At 36.3% G+C, this 21990-nt stretch overlaps 1 protein-coding gene and 1 pseudogene across 2 annotated transcripts in view; one reads left to right on the forward strand and one right to left on the reverse strand.

Moving 5' to 3' along the window:
* Cytip (cytohesin 1 interacting protein) overlaps nucleotides 1-17911 on the forward strand; it is a 29903-nt gene extending 11992 nt beyond the window's left edge. For both annotated transcript variants that reach the window (XM_005393410.2, XM_013518801.1), the window contains 5 exons: nucleotides 845-947; nucleotides 1190-1283; nucleotides 4097-4166; nucleotides 11476-11542; nucleotides 16201-17911. In XM_005393410.2, the coding sequence (XP_005393467.1) occupies nucleotides 845-947; nucleotides 1190-1283; nucleotides 4097-4166; nucleotides 11476-11542; nucleotides 16201-16667 (801 nt within the window). In that variant the 3' untranslated portion in view covers nucleotides 16668-17911. The remainder of the gene's footprint in view (nucleotides 1-844; nucleotides 948-1189; nucleotides 1284-4096; nucleotides 4167-11475; nucleotides 11543-16200) is intronic.
* Nucleotides 17912-19687: 1776 nt separating this feature from the next.
* On the reverse strand, nucleotides 19688-21639 carry LOC102029343 (annotated as a pseudogene).
* Nucleotides 21640-21990: the final 351 nt, after the last annotated feature.

A 21990-nucleotide genomic window follows, 5' to 3' on the forward strand; every position in this document is an offset into this window, starting at 1 on the left:
GACGAGAAGGCACTAATTTCTGCACCAGAAAACAGTAAGGTGAATAATTTTAGGAATCAGATGTTTTAAAAACTCCTCAGAGCACTAATCTTGATTCTTAATGAAACTAGTTCTCATTACAAATATATTAAAGATGAAAAATGCATTTGTTTGGGGTTTCAGGGACACTGTATGTAGTGAACAATTTGAAAAACAAAAACCTACAACCACTAAACTACTTCTGCTAAATTGAGGCAGGAGGTGAAGCATAACTTTTTCTAATTTAGTTGGTGACTAATGAACCAGGGAGAGTTTGGGGCAGGCACAGTGGAGACTCAGAAATGAAAGTGATTGAGTAAATTATAGTACTTTTGAATAAATGCAGAACAGATTATCACTGCTTGCAGAACTGATTTAAAATAATCGCTGTTGGTATGTTTCCCTTGCCGGGTGTGTACCAAGTCATCCTCTCCTATAACGAGTGTTTCAGTTTGGGAGACCCATGTAAAGCTCTTCTCCATTGCTTTTGGCCAGTACTGTTTTATCCTACTGGGAAATAAAAAATTTAATTTTTAAAAAAATGATAATACCAGGTGATCTCTTAGACGTGAAAATAGAAAATCTTGAGCCACTCTTATCCTATTTTCTCATGCAAGATCATTTTATATGAGTGGAGTTGGCTATTAACTGATCCAATTGAAAAACTGGCACCTTTGATGCAATTTATAGTCAGGAAAGACTTTTTAAATTGTCCTTTGCACTCACCTTTTAAACTACGTAATGATAATTGACATGATTTTATATTTTGAAAAATATATTCTGAGCGTTTTAAAACAGTAACTCTGTATTCCCTTACATTTTATAGACCCATAGCCTCCAGAACCAGAACTTTTGCTCCTTGGAAGTGTGCACTCTGATCTGCAAAATACAGGAGAACAGTCCAGCTCACTGTGCTGGCCTGCAAGCCGGTAACCTACCTTTGCTCATGTTAAGGACCATTTACATAGTAAAGAAGGAAAACAGTGATAGTGAGGGTCAGGACATGAGGATTGCTTTGGGTTTTCTTGAATGTTTCTAGGGTTTGGGGCTTGCTTGTTTCATTTGTGAGTCAGGAGGGATTATTTAACTAACCTACATAAGCACTCATTTTAAACCAGGATAGTACTCATTTTTAACCAATGTAACACTCATTTTTCTTGGCGTTGCCCAGGTGATGTCCTTGCAAATATCAATGGAGTGAGCACAGAAGGCTTTTCCCACAAGCAAGTGGTTGACCTGATCAGAGCAGCAGGAAACCTGCTAAGGTAACTATCCATTTCATCTTGCTGGACACAGAGCTACTGTGGTCTCTCTGCCTGCTGAATAGATGAAAAGGCTTTTTGTTCAGGGATAACGAAGGACAGCAGTACTTGAGCTTTGCTGCTGGGTGCAAACATTTTTATCATTACCTTTTGTTTTTTAAGTTTTCATGAGACATATTTTCAATGTATAAAGTCAGTGGTATCTTTGTGGGAGAGGCAGCATTTACAAATGTATTTTTAATGTCAAATTCTGTTTAACTGCCACACATGTTTTATGGACTGAGAGAGACTGGTCCAACTTCAGGGGTTGATATAATTTTGCTGCTAAAACAAATGGAAGGTCACAGACTGGGTGTTCTCCTTTGATGCCACAAGCTACTCAGTTTTCTTCTCTATTGTTCTGTTTGTAAGAAACAAATTATTTGTTATAGTTTGCTCAGTGCTCCATACTCTGAAACACATCTACTCACGCACACCAATATTCCAAACAGTAAAACACTGGTCTCCTCAACCAGGGATCTGATGGACTTTCCCACACGGGCTTTTTTCAATTTTTGGTTTTTTTTATTCATACATCTTTATAGTACATAATGACTAGATTCCTTGTATGTGTACATAACATGTCTTAATTCTTTTTTTTCATCTCCTTCCCTGGCCCTTCCCTCCTCCTGTCTATCTCTTGGTCTCTCTCCCTTTTGCAAAAGATTAAGAGTCTCAGTGAAACAGATGAATAGGGAAACCCACTTTTGCTCAGAGTGAAGACTTCCCTGATAACAAAGTAGACAGCTTTTGGCTAGCTACCAGAACATTCCTAGAATACAACAAAACCTTAATAAGTAGTGAAAAATGGAATATGATCACTCAGTAAGATGGTATTTATTGAGCAAATACTGTTTCAGTCCTGTGACAGATTTAAAAAAGGCAAAAGTAGACTCTTCCTAGTATTCTAATAACCAGAAAGAGATGGCTAAGAAAAGCCTGAAAAGTCAGAAATTTTAATATCTCTGTTATTGATAACTGGTGTGATGAAAAAATACTAGGCAAATGGGAGAGAACATTGAGGAAGATGGCTGCTGGTTTAGCTTAGATGTTTAAAGTGTTCTCTGAAGAAGTGGAGCTGGAACTGAGACTAAATGAGAGAAGGGATGATTATCAGAACTCTTGTAAGAGCATTTAAGGTGAAGAGAGAGGTCTCAGAGCTCTCTTAGCACATTCAAAGTACAGAGAGAAATCCACTGTAATTGGTAGTTGTTGGATAAGAGAGAATATAATAAGAAATGAAGACGGAGTTGGCCTGGAAGCAGATCATGGGTCCATCAGTTATGTCTAGGAGTTTAGGTGTTTTACTGATCGAGATGGATCTTACATTACTCCATTCATTCATCGCAGCTATTTTGTGGGGTTAGTTTCATTCCTATTTATAGATGAAGTGCCTGAGGCTTAAAAAGGCTTAGTTAGGTGACCCAAATAGTGAATGAGAGGTCTGGATTTGTTCATCTACTCTCGATGCCAGAATCTTTCTCGGTTGGAGCTGCTCATGGTAAGCTGCCAAGAGTTGCATGCTTTTCAGTGATATTTAAAGTGTATTTTGAGTGTTTATATGAATTGTTTTGAAAGATGGCTGTTGGAAAACTGAGTCCAGCTTTGTGGGTCCTGTGGGTTCAGGGGACAGCAGTAGTCTTGCTTCAAAACAAACAAAACCTAGATCCAGAAAGTAAGAACCATACAGAATCCAACAATAACACTAGCGAGGGTGGAGTCAGAAAGGTTTGTTCCACATGGGTGAAGACCATATCTATTGCTGGACAGGCTGGGTCAACGTGAAGATTTTCTATGGCACAGATTAATGGGGATCCACTCTATCGCCCAGAGGATCAAGTTTGTGTTAAAGAGAAAGCAGATCAAATTTTGGCTTGCTTTCATCTCATTGTCTCAGATGTGATGTCATTAGAAATAGATGGAAATTTGTTCTCCACATTTAGTGCCTTTAGCATGCCTTGCAGGAACTTGAGCCAATATTTTAAAAAATACCTCACTGTGATTCATAACTGAAATATGTGTCATATTCATATTGATACTCTAGTAGTCAGAATAAAGGTCTTTAATGGGCTCACAAAATAAATCGCTCAGCATATGGGTCTTACAGTTTTCGAAATGCATTCTGTGTAGGACTAAAAGAACAATATTCAGCTGATAATTCTGTGTTCAAAGTTTGTAGTCTAAAGGTTTGAGAAGAGTCATACAAAATTATTATTTTACAGTTGTTCTCATTTTGTTTGTTGTTTTTCCAAAATTACAGGACAATTTACAGAGGTAAAGCCTTCCAGAAACCTAGGAAGAAAAAGATTTTTCCCTGTTTCAAGAAATAGCACATTTCTTGAAAGTTAGGGAAACTACTCATGCCTGTTGGTCTTGTTGCCTGCTTTTTCAGTACCACAGAGTCTAGAGTCTGACAGATAGTAGATGCCTAATAAATATTGACCAAGTGAACAGGAAGGCCCAGTCTGTCCCCACAAGGATAGATCTGGTACAAAACAGCCATTGTCATCATATCTAGAGTCTTCTATAAACTGAGCTACAGGCTACAGATTAACTGCCATCTTTTAATTCACTCTTTCAGGGAAGTTTTCCTCCATTTTTTTCTCTGAACATTATCACATTTGGCTTTGACTTGCATATTTGAAGTCCTATGAAGAGTATAACAATTATGTTGCATTTTACTCTGTGCTCCAGTTGTAGTACTACAGAAGGGTAGTACTTGTTTAAATGAATCGCTCACGTTATTTACCCCTCACCTTTTTTTCCCTTTTAAACAGGATAGAGACTCTTAATGGAACAATGATTCTCAGGAAAGCAGAACTTGAAGCAAAGATGCAGGATTTAAAGGTAATTCAGGTTATACAATCAAGCCCATTTTTCATCCTTGAATGTGTGAGTAGTACAATACAGATCTATGTAAAGAATTGAGATAGCCCTTGAAGATGAAATATGATGAATCTAAAGTGCTGAATTATCAAGAGCTGCACAATTACCTCTGCAGGAATATCAAATTCTGCAAACAGGTATAAATCACTTTCTTCCTTCCTCCTTCAGTGTGTCTAGGAGGCTCAAAGAGGCAATAGGAAGGCATACCACTTGAAGAACTTTTCAAGGCATACCACTTGAAGAACTTTTCACGAACGCACCTGTGCTCTCTCTCTCTCTCTCTCTCTTTTTTTTGCTCTCTCTTGATTTACATTTTATCTGGGAAAAAAAATTAGAAAGAAGAAGCTGGTATTTTATCGTCTGCCAGATTGTTACATGAGTACGCAGGCACGCCTGAGACTTTTACTTTCTCACTGTCTTTTGTGTCTTATACTTTTGCCTCATTGTTAAGCACTCTATTCCCGTTACCGTCCTTGAATCTATTTTCTTTGGCAAGCACATTATCAATCCTGAAGGGGAAATTTCACAGTGCAGAATATTCAGTGAAAATTCCTGGAAGTGGCTCTTGGAAGATCATAAAAGTCCCAACTTTCCAGACTAGTGAGAGTCTCTGAGCCATGCAGTCCAGACCCTCACTGGAGCATCTGTCAGAGCCCTGTGGATGTCCTCCGTGGCCACAGGTGACCACATCTTGGTGTTCCGCTACATGGCTGTGAGGTGGCCTCTCTGAGCAGAGATTGCATGGCTCACTGCAAGCAGGTTTCCTTCTTGATCCTTGTTTAGAAATAGCTGCCATTTATTAGTTTTCCTCCTGGGTATTCCCCTGATGTTTTGAATCAACTTTTAAAAATTCCTTGAGAAAGAACTTCTGATTAGATTTTGATAGGAATTGAATTGCTTTTATGCAATAAATGAGTTCAGTTGAAATCTTCATGACTTTGTTTTTTCTTACTTTGAACACAAGATCTTAGTTCTTTTATTCAGGTCTTTTATATACTTTAAAGCATTTTGTAATGCATATTTTCACATGCTAGTAAATTTATTCAGATGTATTCTAATTTTCTTGCTATAATAAGATACTTTTAAATTTTTTTGATAATTTATTGCTATTGGTTTTTGTATAAATTTTTAAATCCTGCGGTCAGGCTCTACTTTTATATATCTATATATCTATCTATCTATCTATCTATCTATATATATATATATTTTTTTTTTTTTTTCTGGTACCAGGGATCAAACTCATGACCTCGTGCTTGCCAGGCAGGCGCTGTGCCTCTGAGCTAAATCCCCAGCTCTTCTTTTATTCTAATAATTATTTTATACATTTGTTTAGGTTTTCTATTCAGACAACTTATCTACAGATAATACAAATTTTGACCTATTGCTCAACTATACTAATTTATTTTTCTTCACTTATAGCATTGGCTAAGATTGCTGGTACATTGTAAATAGTGGTAGTCTTATTCTTGACTTTAAAGGCACTGCTTCTATATTTTGTTATTACATTTATAATGAATTGAAAACTGCTCCACATTATATTTACATTTGAAAAACTGTCAGAGTTATTTTTTGGAAAACATATAGTTTTGATGAACGTTTAAAAAATATTAAACTAACTTTCAGCCTTTTATTAAGAAAGAAAGGAATTTAGAAAATAAACTAATGACTTTACATAAAATAGATTTATATCTCATGGAATAAAGTAAGTATTCACTTGCACAAAGCTTTATTTCATAGTTCAAAGCCATTTCTACACTTTGAACATTGCCCAAGGTTTTAATGCACACACCTACTTTTTCTCTAGTAATTGTAAAATTTTTTCATTATCTTCATCCTCTCCTAGAACATTGAGGGCTTTAATACACTTTAAATGTCCATTTGAAGCCCATATTCCCTGTTTTTGCTGACTTTAGATAATTACATCAATTTTTAAAAATTACAAAATATGGATTTTATATTTACGTTTCCAGTTAGAATGAAAAAGCTGACAATGAACACACATCCCAACTGCTCCAGTGATGTCCTTGTTTCTTGCATTCTGCTTCTTATTCCTGCATTTACTTTCATTCTTCACATTTCTTAGCATTTGAATATATTACTCCTCAGGTATTTTTGTTTGTGAGAGGGCTCCTAACCATTGTTCTTTTAAAGCTAATCTACATTTTACTTTTTTAAAATGTTGTAAAGATTTTCCTTTTCACATATAAATACTTAATTTATCCAGATTGAATTTTTTTAGATACTTGTAAATATGAGTTATGGGAATTTTTTCAATTTTATTTATTTTTTCATATGTACACCAAGTTCTCCCAGTGCCATTTATTTTGAAGTGCTTTTTTCCCCATGTGTCCTGTAGCAAAACCTATATTTTTAAGCAAATTTCATATATACATGGATTTGCATACAGGCTCCCTGTATAATCCATTGGTCAATGTTTTAGCTTATAATAAATCTTGATATGTGTTTGACCAAATTAATTCTTAGTTCTTTTGATTTTTTGAAAATCTATATAAATTTTAGAACCAAATTGTCAAATTTCATAAATAAATCTTAGAGATTTGATTAATATATATATGTGTGGAGATTAGATGTCTAGATGATAATACATTTTCTTATCGATTTTTTTACTTCATTTAAAGTCTTACAATAAATTCTAATAAATTTATTCACACAAGTCTTGTACAACTTTGTTAGACTTAGTCCCTTCTACCTTATGAACTTTATGATTATAGTTTTTTATAGAAATAAATGTTTTCACTATGGCTAATGGTCAATATATAGATATATAAAATCAATTTTTCCTATGCTATTGCTATATTCAAGTACTATGTTAAGCTATATAATTTCTAGTAAACTATCTGTGGATTATTTTGAATTTTCTATAAAAATAACTGTCAAAAAATTTGATTCCTTCTCTTACCGTACTACACTAGCTAGAAGAAACCATATAAGAAAAACAGAAATGATAATAATAGGAATTCTTACTTTGTTCTTTATTTTGAAGAGAATTTTTCCATTTTCTCCCAATAGGAATGAGCTATCATGATGAATATACTTTTCAGGTTAAAAAGGTTTCCTTCTATATCACATTTTCTGGTACCTTTCATAGTGCTTGTGTATTAGATTACATTGAATACTTTTTCTGCATCTCTTAACATGGCATTCTGAATTATTCACTTAAAAAGTCTATTGGTATGGTGAATGACATTAAAAATTTCTAATATTATACCACACTTTCTATGATAAATCCAACTAATATATAATCTTTTTGTATACTCACAGTTTTGATTTGCTTTTTTAATGATCTTTGAAAATAGCTTCATTTTGCAGTTAGATTATTTTTCTCAGGCTTCTTTTTAAATTTATGTACCAAGTTTATAGTTTTTTGTTTTTAATGAACTGTGGACTCTTCCTCTTCTTACTGTCTGATAGAATTCTTGGAATAATACCATTTGAATCATGCAGGGTTGAGATTCTTATGAGTAGTAATACTTTTTTTTTTTTTTTTTTTTTTTTTTTTTTTGGTTTTTCTCTGGTACCGGGAACCGAACTCACGACCTTGTGCTTGCCGAGCAGGCGCTTTTGCCGCTGAGCTAAATCCCCAGCCCCAGTAGTAATACTTTTAAACCACAATTTTAATTCTTTTATTGATTTATAAGACTGATCAGGGGATTTTTTGTTTGTTTCTGTTTTGAACAGCTTTAGTGAGTCATGTTTTCTGTTAAAGTTTTCAAATTTTCAAACATAATGCAAGATATTAACAATAAAATTATATTCTCTTTTTAATCTTTGTCTTAACTATGATTGTTCTAATTTTTACTTGTAGTACTCCTTATGCCTTTTCTTTTCCTTTGATAACCTTCTTTAGAGAATTTTCTAGTTGAAAATCTTTTAAAAACTGATATTTGGATTTGTGGTAATGTTTTATACTTTTTTTCTGGAATTTTTTATAGGATTTCTTTTTTCTTCATTGATTGACAGTTTCACTGCAGTGCAATTAGGTACAGATTAATTAATCAATTTACACCACTTAGAATATGCAGCACTCTTTTTGCCTAAAAACACATGACTTTCTTCTGTTTTGGAAGGACACCAGGCCTATTTATTTGCATGAATCTTCTTTAGCACTCTCTATGTTATCTTCTAGATTTCCTGTTAAACATATTCTTGATTTATATTGCTTAGGAATATCTTTAGTAACATTATTGTTATTTGTGTTCATGTACAATGTGTTCTTTTTATTCAATTTTACAAATTAATTTATATTTTATTGTGAAGGAGTACTTTTTCATGTCTATCTGTTCTTGTTTTATTTTTCCTTCAAATTTTCATTGTATGAATATTGATTTTATTTTCTCTGAGAAGATTATGACCATTATTATTTTAATATTTTCTATGGATACATTCTTGGTTTTGCTTTGCTTGGAGAGAATACATATGCTGCTTATGAGTTTTAATGTTTTTTCTATCCATCAACATCTGTAGGTGTTCAGAGTGTAGACTACCTACGTCCCTTGAGTGACCCTCTCTCCTCCAGCTCATTGTCAGAGCCAGGCAGTTCCCTCTACACAGCATTTCAAGCCTTGCTATCCAGAGCTGGACTTGACAGCTCATATGTTTTTCCCTAGAGAGTCAGGATATGGTTTGCCTCAAGTAATGAGGATGCACTTATGTGCTTCTGTCTCTCTGAATTCCAGGAGATGTTACCTTCCCAACTTCCTATTCTTAGTGTGGGAGCTTCAGCCAAGATTGATTTCTGAAGCAGGAAACTTGACTACTCAATCTCCTACTTCAAATACATGCATTTAAACCTATATTGCCATAGCATTTAAATTCCTAGGTACCTCTTTTTGCTTTTCTTTTGGTCTAATAGACCTTGAGTCTCACTGCTGCTCACCTCTTGTATTGCTGTCTCACTTCTAATTTTGAAATGATGGAAAGTCCCAGTTTATCTCTTCAACTGCATTATCTAGGTATGACCTATAACCATTGTCAGACCAGCTTTTCCTCTGTGCTGTGACATTTACTTTTTACTTGCCATGTGAACATTCTATTCCTGCAAAGATTTTCTGTGGGACCAAAAGCTCTTATTTAGAAACAGTAGTCCCTTCTGAGTCATAGTGGCAGGGGTTCCCTTTTTCTTAACTTATGAGTCAAATGTTTAACATGAAAAGCATACCTTGAATAAGCTGGCTGAGAAAGCAAGTTCTAATTTAGCTCTGATGTTTAACTAGGTTTGTAACCCTTGGAAAATATTTGCTACAGTGAAGCTGTATTTTCTATTCCATAACTTTTTAGGAAAATTATAAAAATTAGATACCACATTATCTATGAAAGTGCAATTAAAATACTAATGTGCTATGGAAGGGTTCAGTTCTATGTCTCATGTAGACTGAAAACAATGGACATATATGTGGAACCAATCCAATGTGTGACAGTTGAAGGCTGTTTCAGAAAGTCATCTTTTCTGTATTCTTTCAAACCATATTCAACTAGTATTTCAACTATTGTGTAACAGACGCTGAATGAGGCCCAGGGAGGTGATGTGGCCCAACATGGTTTGATCTCACATATGATTTAATTTGCATGTTTTGGTGAGATTTTAGATTTTTCCATGTATACAGTTATGCTGTCAATAACACAGGATGAAATAGACTGAAGAGAGTAAGGAACTAAGTGACAGACTAAAAACTGTAGTCATTTTGATATATATGCTCTTTGGTATTTTCTTGGTGTAAGCGATGACGTACCTAGATGACTTATCCAGATCAACAAATTAGTCATTTAAAATCTTTATGCTTACAAAATTATTTGGCAAGCTCTGACTTTGTGTTTTTGAATACTAAGTACAGAAGTATTGCTTTCTTTCTGTTTCTACTGGACTCTATGGGTCTGGGAGGAGGTAAATCTCTTTAAGAGTGTAGGTAGGGGTAGATATGTATGCCAGCTCTATACTCTGTGGGGTTCTGGTTCCGACTTTCACATAACCATGGATTTACAAAGGTAACAAGAGCTGTGTCTAAAGAAAACTGGCAGTCAAGAAACCCAGCAGTCTTAACTATTACAGTGTATATCATGTTTCAGAAAGATTTCCTGAGCCAAGCGTTTTAATTTATTGCTTGCATGCTACATTAGCAGCCGTAAGCCTTGCTCTTAAATGTTACTATCAAGGATTGGAAAAAATTTTCCCAGCTATTGTTCAGTCTTTGACCACTGAGGAATGACCCATTTTCCCCTTATGTTTTCATTGATGTTCTTGTAATTTTATTAATTTCTTTCCTTCTCAAGTGTATGTTTGTTCTTCTTCCATTTTAGCCTCCATCCATTCCTTCCAGGTTGCTTTTACAAAGGATTGCTTATTTCCAACTAGCTTGCCTTTACTTTAGGATATGTGTGCATGGCAAATCTGACCTATACCTACTTCCTGGGCTTGCTGTGGGCACTTGGAACAGCAGAAGAAGGGGTGGAGGAGAGACAGGTAATGGCAAGGAGAGGTAGCCTGTGACACTGTCTTGTCAGATACCTTCTGCTTCTGCTCGTTTTGCTTTCAATTTCCATTGCTGCTCTGTGCGTGAGGCCTGACTTTGCCTTCCTGCTCTCTTGGCCTTTATGAGGCCACTCACTGCCGTCTCACCATGGGACGCTATTTTCCTGCACTGCAGCAAGCAAAAAAAGGAAGCAGGGAAGAAGTGAGGGTGCTTAGTAATGTTCTAAGTCTTGGAGACGAGGTCTGTTTTTTTTCTCTCTCTCTGGAAAATAAAAAAACGTGCAGAAAAAAGGTTGTTTTAGTGTCCCAGGATTTTAGATGATATTTACTGAGCGTTTAGTAAGGTATAGTTACCATTCTAAATATTTTATACATTTTAATTCATGGACTCATCATGAAACAACTGGGGTTAGGTTCTGCTATCAACACTATTGTGCATTTGGGGGATACTACTAGCATGCAGGTCCTTGTGTGGGCAGCTGGTGAATTCTTGCAAGCCGGAACAATCAGGTCCTATAATTTTTTAAACAAAAGTATATCCATTCTACAATTTCTCTTGTATTTTAAAAGAATACTTTTTTGGTGCTACTAGGTTATTTCTTGAGAAAATAGCATTACCAGTATTCTAATGTAACAAAGATCATTTAAATTAATAGGAGGGGGTGATAGTACTTAAAAGAAAGAAGACACTTTTAGCGATAAATTTCAACATTTAGAATTAAAGTGCTATCTTCTCAGAAATTTCCTAATAATTAGAAATTTTGTTTTTCTTCTCTCTCACAGCAAACCTTGACGAAAAAATGGGTGGAGTTCAAGTCTCTGCAGTTACAGGAACAGCGCCTGCTTCATGGTAATATGACTTCCTGCTTAGAAACCACATGTACATTTCATCCTTTTTTGTATTTCTGTCTCTAAGTTGTTTGAAAATTATTTTTGTTGCAAGGCATATTTGTCTAGCACCAGCCAAAGATACCAGTTTGTGTTCCTTTGGCATGAAGTCTGGGGAGGGGTTTGCATTTGGAAGAGAGGTAAGTCAAGTCACACCCCTTCTCCATACACGTAACATACATGAACATGAAAACATGAGCACACGCATGTGTGCACTTGGAAGAGGTGTCTGGAGAGTTCGGAAGAAGACTAAGAAACACTGCTTGCATTTCCTTCCACTTCAGCAAATGAATTAAATACCTAAAGTGACCACAGCTAGGGGCTGTTAGCGCTCCAAAGCTGTTCAATGTGGGAAAAGTTACATACTTCTTAAGAAGAACTCTCACCAATTACCTTTACGCAGAGAAGTCCTTTTTCATAGCTACCAAGACCAAGTCAGACATGTGTAAGATATAACAGTAAATGCATAACTTTTGGCACTGTATGCATCCTGAGGGAAAGGACTGGGTTTAAAGTGTGTTGATTTGCTATTTGCAGTGTGAATGATACAAACTAAGGAATCAACTTTTGCATACAAAGAATTGACTAAAACCACTTGCTATGTGGGTGTGAAATGTAGACTGTGGCTTCTTTGGGAACACTTAGTTCAAATCTCTATAACCTAAAGTATCTGTTAAAAGTGATAATCACTTTGCAGAAAAGTTATAATTTTTAACAAGTACATCAGAGCAGTAAAATTGTACATAAAGCATACATTGATGTTTTGAGGCAAGCATGCATTTTAATGCTTACATAAAGCTAAATGTCTGTCTTATCAAACTTCTTTTTGTGGTTAAAGCACTCTTTTACTCTAGCTTGTGGAAATACACACTTCATTTTTGTTACTTGTGATTACCCTACTGGCCAATAAAGCACACTGGAAAGTCTTGCTCCTTTCTACCTGTAACTTGGTATCCACTGAGCAACTTTTCTGTACATCCTTCCTCCTGTCTTGGCCACTGGTATCCATTACTCTCCTCTCAACTTGTGTGAGATCAAGGCTTTTAGATTCCATGTACAAATGAGATGATGCAGTAGTAGTCTTTCTGTACCTGACTCATTTCACTTAGCATAATGATCTCTGGTTCTATCCATGTTTGTTGTAGATGACAGGATTTCATTCTTTGTAGGTGGCTGGGTAGTATTCCATGCATGTTTATACCACATTTTCTTTATCCATTCATCAGTTGATGGACACTTAGGCCATTTCTCCCCCCTCCTTTTTTGGCTAATGTGAACAGTACTGCAATAACCATATGAGTGCAAGTGCTTTTTAAAAAGACCAATTCCATTTCCTTGGGATATATACCCTTAGTGGGATTCGTGAATTATGGTAGTTCTAGTTTTAATTTTCAGAGAAAACTTTATATGTTCTTCATAGTGTCCACACCTATTTTAATTTGCATTTCTACAACAATGTGCTAGGGTTCACTTTTTTCTCATTCTCACCAGCTCTCATTAACTTTTGTCTTTTGATAATAGCCATTCTGATTGGAGTGAGGTTATATCTCATCATGGTTCTAATTTGCAGTTGCCTGATGATTAATGACACTGAGCATTTTTATGTACCTGTTGGCCATTCATATGTCTTCTTTTGAGAAGTGTCCACTTAGGTCTATTATCTACTTTTAATGGGGTTGTGATTTTTTTTTTTGCTATAGAGTTTTTGGAGTTCCTTATATAGTCTAAAGAGATACAATTTAGTATTTAATTAGCCACTAATTCATAGCTTAAATATTTGCATTAAAATCTCTTTATTTTTAATTTTTTTTTTTATCTTTTTGAGACAGTTCTCTCTGTGTAGTTCACTCTGGCCTTGAACTCACTTTGTAGCCCAGGCTGGCCTCAAACTCACAGCAATCTTCCCACCTCAGCCTCTCAAGAGCGGGGATTACAGGCATGCTCCACCATGCACTGCCTGAAATGTTTTTAAAAGTATTGTCTCACTAGTGTAAGACCTGAAAGAGTGAATAAAAAGTAGGAGGTATGATAGACATTGAGAAGCAAAAGGGAAATGCTCAAAAGTAAAGGGCAACTGGGGTGTGGGAAAGGAGAAGGGAAAGAAGGGGAAATTATGTAAGTATGTATATACAGGATAGCTAACATGGTTGTACTACTGTCTTCTATTGCTTTACTGAAAGGAACAGTTAATGATTACTCATTTGATCAGTCTTGTATGTCTCTATTTGCTTTCTTGAAAAACCACTTTGAAGATATCAGTAAGTAATACAACAACCATTGTTAATTTCCTACAACTTTGTCTGTAACTCTGTTTTGTTTATATTGTCTTAATGCTATTTTGCAAATGGGTGTCTGTTAGCTAATATATTTTCCTTCTTTTATTTCTTAAAATAAAAAGAAATAAAGGATATGCTTGAAACAAAAATTGAAAGGAACAGTTAACACTTAAAATTTTTTATATTTTGACCAATTTTGCACTCATATCTGGTAATGTGAGCAACTGATTTGAAGACAATATGCAATAGAACAACCACTGATGAATTCCTACCATCTTGTCTAGTGAAACTTTGTATTGTCCCTAATGTTTTATTCAATGATTATTTTCTTATTCTCTTTAATGGTTCAAACGATCTTCCATTCTTACATCTGGTAATCTGAGCAACTAAAATGAAGATATCAATATGTAATATAACAACCACTGTTAATTTCTATCATTTTTGCTTTGAAGCACTGTATCATTTTTAATGTTCTTGCTTTGTTTTGTTTATGTCTGTTTACTCTCTTTAAAATTTAAAAAAATTCAGGATCAATTTTCTAGGGGTTGTTCTGGAGTTTGTTACAAGCACATAGATCTGAAACCTTCTTTGCAGCTTGCTAATTGAGCCACTTACTGGCCTCTGTAGACACAGGAGTGTTTAAGAAACCTTTGCCTCCATTTCTGGATTGTACTGAATGGTGCCATGAATGCAGGCAGTTCTTGGTTTCTTCTGGAGTGGCCTCAGAGAGACATAATTCTAAGGTCAGGATTCTTATAAGGTCATTCTTCACATTCTTTTGAGGGATTGAGTGAGCTTATTAGCTTGTATTTTCTGGAATTAGATTAGCTACCCAGGGCATGAGATTCTACAAGGCAATTGCTTTCTAAGCAAGAAAAAAAAAATTATCAGCTCATTGTAACATGAAAAAGTAGGTTGTGTTATCCAAAAATAAAACATTATGCCTAGTTCTTGAAGGGCTAACCAAGTTCAACCTTGTACATCAAATGGAAAAATGAACAGTATTTTTATATTGTCAACTAAGGATAAAGGGGAGCAAAAGCAAAGATAATTACAACAAAATGAAAACATTTTGAGTGCTTTGTGTTCTATTACTTTTCTTGAAGCAGATTCAATTTTCATCATGATTTTCTAAGCCCAGTACTACAAATACACTTCTTTGTTTTAGTAGCACACCAGCCAGTTCAGATAGTGTTTAAGCAAGTGGTCTTATGGGCAGGAAGTTGATGACTGATTAAGAGCTGGGGGTGAGGAGCCCAGATGTAGGTCATGAAGGTTTGAGAAAAAGTTTAGCCAAGTGGGCAAAATTAAATTACTCCAAATAGATTCTTATGTATTTCAGGGAAGAGATATTTTCTAGGTATGGTGCCATTATAAAGAATTTAAGTATTCTGAGATGAAACTTGGAATATCCAGGCTGGAAGATATATTTGATTTCATAAATCCCTTCTGTTATAAATACCTTTCAATTCTCTGACTTATAAGTGTGTTTGCCACATATTTCAAACAACTTCTTGTAATTTTACAATTAAAAAATATTGGTAACTAAAAACAAGGGGGACTAAATAGAGACAGTCATTGAAACATTTCCTCAAGGGTTTGTTTTAAAATTTCTGTGAAAATTTTACTAAAATGTTCTAGGATCACTTAAATGTAAGAAATGATCATTTGGAGATTCACATGTCACATTGGCATACTGTGAGCTGGGTTGAACTATTCTCCTATGAAGTACATTTGGTTTCTGGCAATATAACCTGAAATAAAACAACTTATAAAGAGAAAAGTGTTATATTGGCCCACAGTTTTGAAGGTTCAGTCTGTGATGGGTTCATCCCAGAGCTTTTGGCTGGTGGCGGCACATCATGGTGGGAAGGTGTAGCAGAACAAAATTGCTCTCTCTAGGATAGGGAAGCTAAAAACGGAAAGAAGAGGCCAGGATTCCACAATCCAATTTGAGGGCATCCCCTCCTTATGAACTAAAACCTCCTAGTAGGTTCTACCTCTTAAAACTTCTACCATCTCCCAGTAGAGCCCATTTGGGCTTTTGAGGCCCATTTCAGATCCAATTCTAACATGAACACCTTATTTATTCTAATACATAATTTTTATAACCACAGAACCTTTCTCTTGGGAGCTATTCCATGAATAATAGTTTGGCAAACCCTATTACACAGTTATTCAAATGACCTCAAAAAGTCACTTATTTATACAAGTGAAAACACAGGGTGAAATATTATTCACTCCTGCTTTTTCTTCTGTTTTTTGAAGATAAATTTTGGTGTGTTTATTTGTAGGACTGATATGCAGAACCATATCACAATAGACTTTGTTTTCTGTATTCTAGGTGATGCTGGTAACAGCCCGAGTTTGGAAAACATAGACATGGATGGTTTGGCTACTTTTGGGACCCTGCCTGAGCCAGGCGCAGCCCTTGTGGAATGGAATAGGTTATCCAGTGAGAGCAGCTGTAAGAGCTGGCTGAGCTCCATGACAGTGGACAGTGAGGACGGCTCCCAGACCTGTGTGTCTGAGGACTCAGGCAGGGGGGCCTTCAGCCGGCAGACCAGCACTGATGACGAGTGCTTTGTCTATAAGGAGGGGGATGATTTCACGAGGAGGTCTTTGTCAAGGAGGAACCGGAGCGTCAGCACAACCAGCAGTGGATCCATGTCCCCGTTATGGGAGAACAATTACTCAAGCGTGTTTGGGACTCTGCCCCGGAAGAGCAGAAAGGGAAGTGTCCGGAGACAACTCTTGAAATTCATCCCTGGCCTTCACAGAGCTGTGGAAGAAGAAGAAAGTCGCTTTTGATGGCCGTTGGTTCCTGTCCAAGTTAGCTTATTTTATAAATGTCTCTAGACTCGCCTAGAGCAACTCCACCCAATTTGGTGGGAAAATACAGATAAATTGTGAAACGGACAGCCCATTTCACAAGGAACAATGACCTTTATTTAAAATTTTACATCATTGTTTTTACTTCTTAAATCATTTTTCAACCACTGCAGCTCAAGTTCTAAGCAGACATTAGAGAATTTAAATAAGTTAAATAATATAACTAGTGCAAATGCCTGCTCATTCTAATGCTGCCTGTGAAATCACCAATGCTTGTTTTCTAGATTATCCATATGAGAAATTGAGAACCTTTCAGAGTCAGGTGTGAATAGGGAGTGACAGAATATAATTATCTGGTCTACTTTCACAGGATGATTTGGTACATTACAAACTTTGCTTTAGCTCAACATCATCTAGGAAGCCTTAATGGTAGGTATTTTGAGTGTTTCTGTTCAAGTCTTTAAAGAGTTATAAACAAAGATGACATTAGCCCTTTCTCACATATGTAGTAACAATAAATCAAAAAAGCACAAGATTTAGTATAACGAATTAAGATTCATGAGAAGCATAAAAAGATAGGATCTGAGAAGGGTGCTGAAGAAGACTCATAATAAGATCTTCTTTATAGACAGCTGAAAAATAAGTGGAGTCTCTTTCTTTTTAGTTCACTCTTTGCTCTGACTGAACACTGATGGCAAGGCTAGAACACTCAGGACCCTATGCCTTCGTGAGTACAGATATATGAAAATCCAAAAAGCGAGGTTTGGGAAAAAACCAAAAAGGGGAAAATCCAAAAAGTGAGGTTTGGGATTTTTGTCCTATAGATTTTTTTCACATGATTCCTCACTGTATATTCCAAATAATTATCACCTTAGCATGCTTTTACCTATTACTTATATTTGTATCAAGTACTTCCAGCTTTTCAATCATGCTATATTTTATTCACTATCCATTAAAGCCTATATTTTCTTTGTTCTGGTGATATGGCTGCTCTCTTCCTGTACTATGGGCTGTATGACAGAGACAGAGAGAGACAGAGACAGAGAGAAAGAGAGAGGAAGAGAGATAGAGTGATGAGGAGAAATAGACATAGGTGGGTAGAACTGGTACACTTAAGTAAAGTTCTGATTAATCCACAGGATGAATCATTTTGAGGAGAAACGTATGAGATAAGCAAGGTTTGAGGGTAAGAAATAAATAATAAACTCTAAAAATATTTCTAAGTAGGACCTGCTTTCTGTCAATTCCTGCACTGAAAAACATCTAGTGGGCTCTGGCTGAAAGTCACATGAAAGGCAGTGTGCAGCACCTTTTTCAAGGGTAAGAGCAATCCTGCCTACCATTTGCTGAATGTTGGTAGCCCAAAAAAGGACACCTTACATGTGATTCCAGAATAGTTTTTCTTAGGCATACAGATAAGACAGAAGTTCAGAGGAATTCCTGTGGTCACATGACTTCCAGTGGCAAAGTTGACAGTGGAAACCAGTTCTTCCTGGATCTATCCTTTTAGTCTTTCTATGTATCGCTAACTCTCTTGCTGGTTTTGTGCAATTATCATTGTATTAACTTTTATTTCCCCAACAAGAAAACTTAAAATACAAATTGTAAAAGTGCATAGGTAAGAATATTGTTGTTTATAAGTAAGAAACAAAACAAACATTTAGGGTGATCGCTTTTCCTGGCTTACATAGGCACATTTTCAGACATAGACACATTAATACTTATGTGGTCTGCAGTGCGTTTATTTCACCATACTGTGCAAGAGGAAGGGCTTGCAACCCAGTTATGATTCAGCTGATACTGCTTATTTCTCATCACACTCTAGAATTATCATGCTAAAGATCAGCTTATACAAATGCAGTATTTCCCATTAATTCTGTTTTGAAAGTCCAAGGGAAAAAATATATTTATGTGGTGAAGGATGACCCTAAAGTCTTTTATACTGGGAAAAACTGCTTTGGAAACTACCACAGGTCATTTGGGAAAGTAGGCTATAGGTCACTTGCTTTTGTTGTGGCTTTAATACAGAAGTGTAGCACTTCTACATAACAGTAAATGTTAGATTCAGAACGGGAGTAGGGGAAGGACACAGAAAGCTTCATTTCAGTCTGTAATAAGAAGTATTAGAATCAAAAGTTAGATCTGCATTCTGGGAAAAAAGAAACGCTGGTTAACCAAGGTACAGGAAGGAAGGCTATGTCATTTTTTGTGCTTTCACAAGCTGTTTAGTGGAAATGTGGGTAAGTTTCTCACAGGTTTTTAATCTGAATTTAATGTGAGTGTGGCTTTAAAAGAATCTTCTGGTGCACACTGACTCACTTTAAGTAATTTATGGGGAAAAAAAGTTGAACTTTTGTTTTTATCCCAGTTGTCACATATATATTACTGGTGAATTGATTGAAAAATTATCATGAAGGCACATTTTTCTAGAATGGCATTTGGTAAACCAAATTTGAGTCAAACATACTGGGAAATTATTTTATCATATGGCCAAGGAACAACACCATATCAAGTAGAAATGAAATACATTTTTTGAAATAAAATTTTACTAATCGTGTATTTTGCAAAACTTTTATATCTTAGGTACATACTGAAACTGGTATTAAAAATCTTAGTTTGAACTAAAAAAATCAAACTTGGACAAATTTTGTGTATACTGGTCATAAAGTGTAGGTATTTAAGAATGTATACAAACTAAGTATAGCAAACAGAATCAAACTATATTAAGAAACCTTTCATATCACTACTGTTCTTACTTTATATCTGCTCCCCTACACAACAATGGGCTACAAAATCAAAATCTGATACTTTTCTGAATTACAGAATGCTATTCTTTGGTGTCCAAATATCTCTCCCACCTTTGTTGCTTTACTTCTCTCCATTAAAGGAAAAGGTTGGTCTTTTTTATGTTTTCAAAAGTTTGCCTATTAAAAAACATGAAATGTTTCAGGGATCAATCAATATGTATCTCAGAAGTCTTTCCAGCAGTCTCAGTATACAACAGCTTTCCTTTGCTCTGTTGCTGCTCATTTCAGGATCATTGGAGTTGATTGTAGTTCTTAAAATCAAACTTGCTCTGCCAAATCCAAGACCCTGAATTTATTCAGACTGTAGAAACATGCTTTTACCACCCATACACCAAAATACCTCACATTCAGATCAGCAACAGCTTTATTTGCTGATTCCACTCTCTCAAATTCTAAAAATATTCATACTGCTTCATCAGCAGGGGCACCAGGATTTCAAATATCACACATTTTCCAACTTTGCCATATTTTTCACATTTTCTCTTGGTTTCAACTTCCATGTCTTTCACTCTCCTGCACAAACTATGGTCCTCAGTAGGACCACTTTAGTAGGACACGTAAGTATTTCATGTAATGTGGAATTCATTGAATCCAGCTCCTTGGATGTATCCTGGGACTCATCGGGATCCATGTGGCATCACCCATGTCAATCCTGCTGCCCTGCTTTCCAGTCTTTTCTACTGACAGCATGGAGCTCAGCCTCTGCTCTTGTTTCCTCAGACCTTGGCTTTCCAAGATGTCACATTTCTGCATGATCTTATGTGCCACTGTGCCACCCCCATTAGCAGGGGGAGTGGCCACACCCTGTTGTAGATTATTGTCTACCCTCTTTCTCCTCCACCAGAGAAGGAAGAGCAACTTTGAGAGACTATGATGAAGAGTTTGAATCCTCTTCATGAGGAAAATCTCAGAGTAACTCCTCTGTTTCTCTCTCTATGAAGGAAGAGAGTGGGGGCAATAGCAGCTCCTCCCATGTTCTTTTACACCTATTTCTCATCATCAGGATCTGGATCTGATCACCTCCTGCCTCCACTGTTTCTCTCTTTGACACTTCACTACTTTCTCATAATTGTTAGGAAACAGAAGATCTTCTTCTTCAGCTAAGAGAATCTGAACCTCTCTAGCAGAAATCCCCTGAGAATGGGTCTTTCAAGCCTACAGCAGTCTGTGGTAGCGTGTCATCCAGAATCTGTTGGTCATCCTAGGAGTCGCTTCAGTTTAGTCAATGACAAAGGTAAAGACAGTGCTTTGTTTTGTCCTTTGGCTCTTTGTATGAGTGAGAGTTGCCCTCTGTACCTAGGCTGAAGCCACAGAAGTTTGAAGGATTGGGAATAGCCTTTTGTTTTCAAGGCAGTAGTTTCCATTCTTAAGTCATCATACAAAGATGTCTTATTTTCCATTGCACATTGGCCTACACAGCCTCTGCCTATGGGCTTTGGGATGGGAGAAAAGAACCAGTTGCCCACAGTGGGAACCTGTGAGTGACAGATGCCAGGCTATGCCCACCTTTGCCAGGGTGTTTACAGTCCAAAACACAGGGTTAGGGAGCATGGATGATGGTGGTTGTTTTAAAAAGCAGTTTTTAGAACTTAGGAGACTCATGGCAGGTAACTTCTTTAAAGTCATTAAGAGGTGTAACCACGCTGGAAATGTGGTTGAGTGATAGAGCACTTGACTAGCATACACAAGGCTCTGGGTTTGATCCTTAACACTGCACATTAAATAAAACATTACCTACTTAATTGAAGCTTTATATTTACATTCATTTTCTATTGGTATTTGACAAGTTAAGACATATTTGGGAGCCTAACTTATATTTGTTCCCTAAACATTTCTATAGGTCATAAGTCTGGACCTGGGATGCATGGGGCTGAGCAAAGTCTCAAGTGTAGTCATGGAGTTTTCTAGGCTTCAGTGGGGAAAGACCCACTTCGAAGTTCCTTCAGGTAGTTGTCACTGGCCAAATGATTCATGACTGTTTCCTTAAAGCCAGCAAAAAGAAAGAAGTGCCACAAACAAGACAGAGATTTAAATAATCCAATTTCAGGTGAAGGGATGATGTCCTATAATCTTTGCCATACAGCATAGCTGCTAGAGTGCCTTACCATCCTCTTTCCATAGGTCACATAGCCATGGCATCCCATCACCTTCGCATGTCACACAACACAATCACAGGAGTAACCCCCTATCAAGTGAGCCATATTCTGTTTGGTAGGAGCAAGTCAAAGGCTGCATTCTCCAGAAGCAGGAATTAGACAAAGGTATGAAGTTTAGGAGGTGGGGAGGAGGAGTGGGAGGGGAAAGCACCATAGCTTCTACCACTGAACCGTGTCTCTAGCTTGGTAATACCACTTAATATAAAGGTATTGAACATTCTTTAAACCCCTTTTAGTAAAAATAAGTGGTGAATGTCAGCATCTCAATTTTTATGTAAAGAACTTTGGAATTAAATAGCCAAGAGTCTGTAATTAGCTGAAAACTAGGTAGAAAATCCA

Source organism: Chinchilla lanigera, unplaced genomic scaffold, assembly GCF_000276665.1.
Source record: "Chinchilla lanigera isolate Chin_1 unplaced genomic scaffold, ChiLan1.0 scaffold00048, whole genome shotgun sequence".
NCBI lineage: Eukaryota > Metazoa > Chordata > Mammalia > Rodentia > Chinchillidae > Chinchilla > Chinchilla lanigera.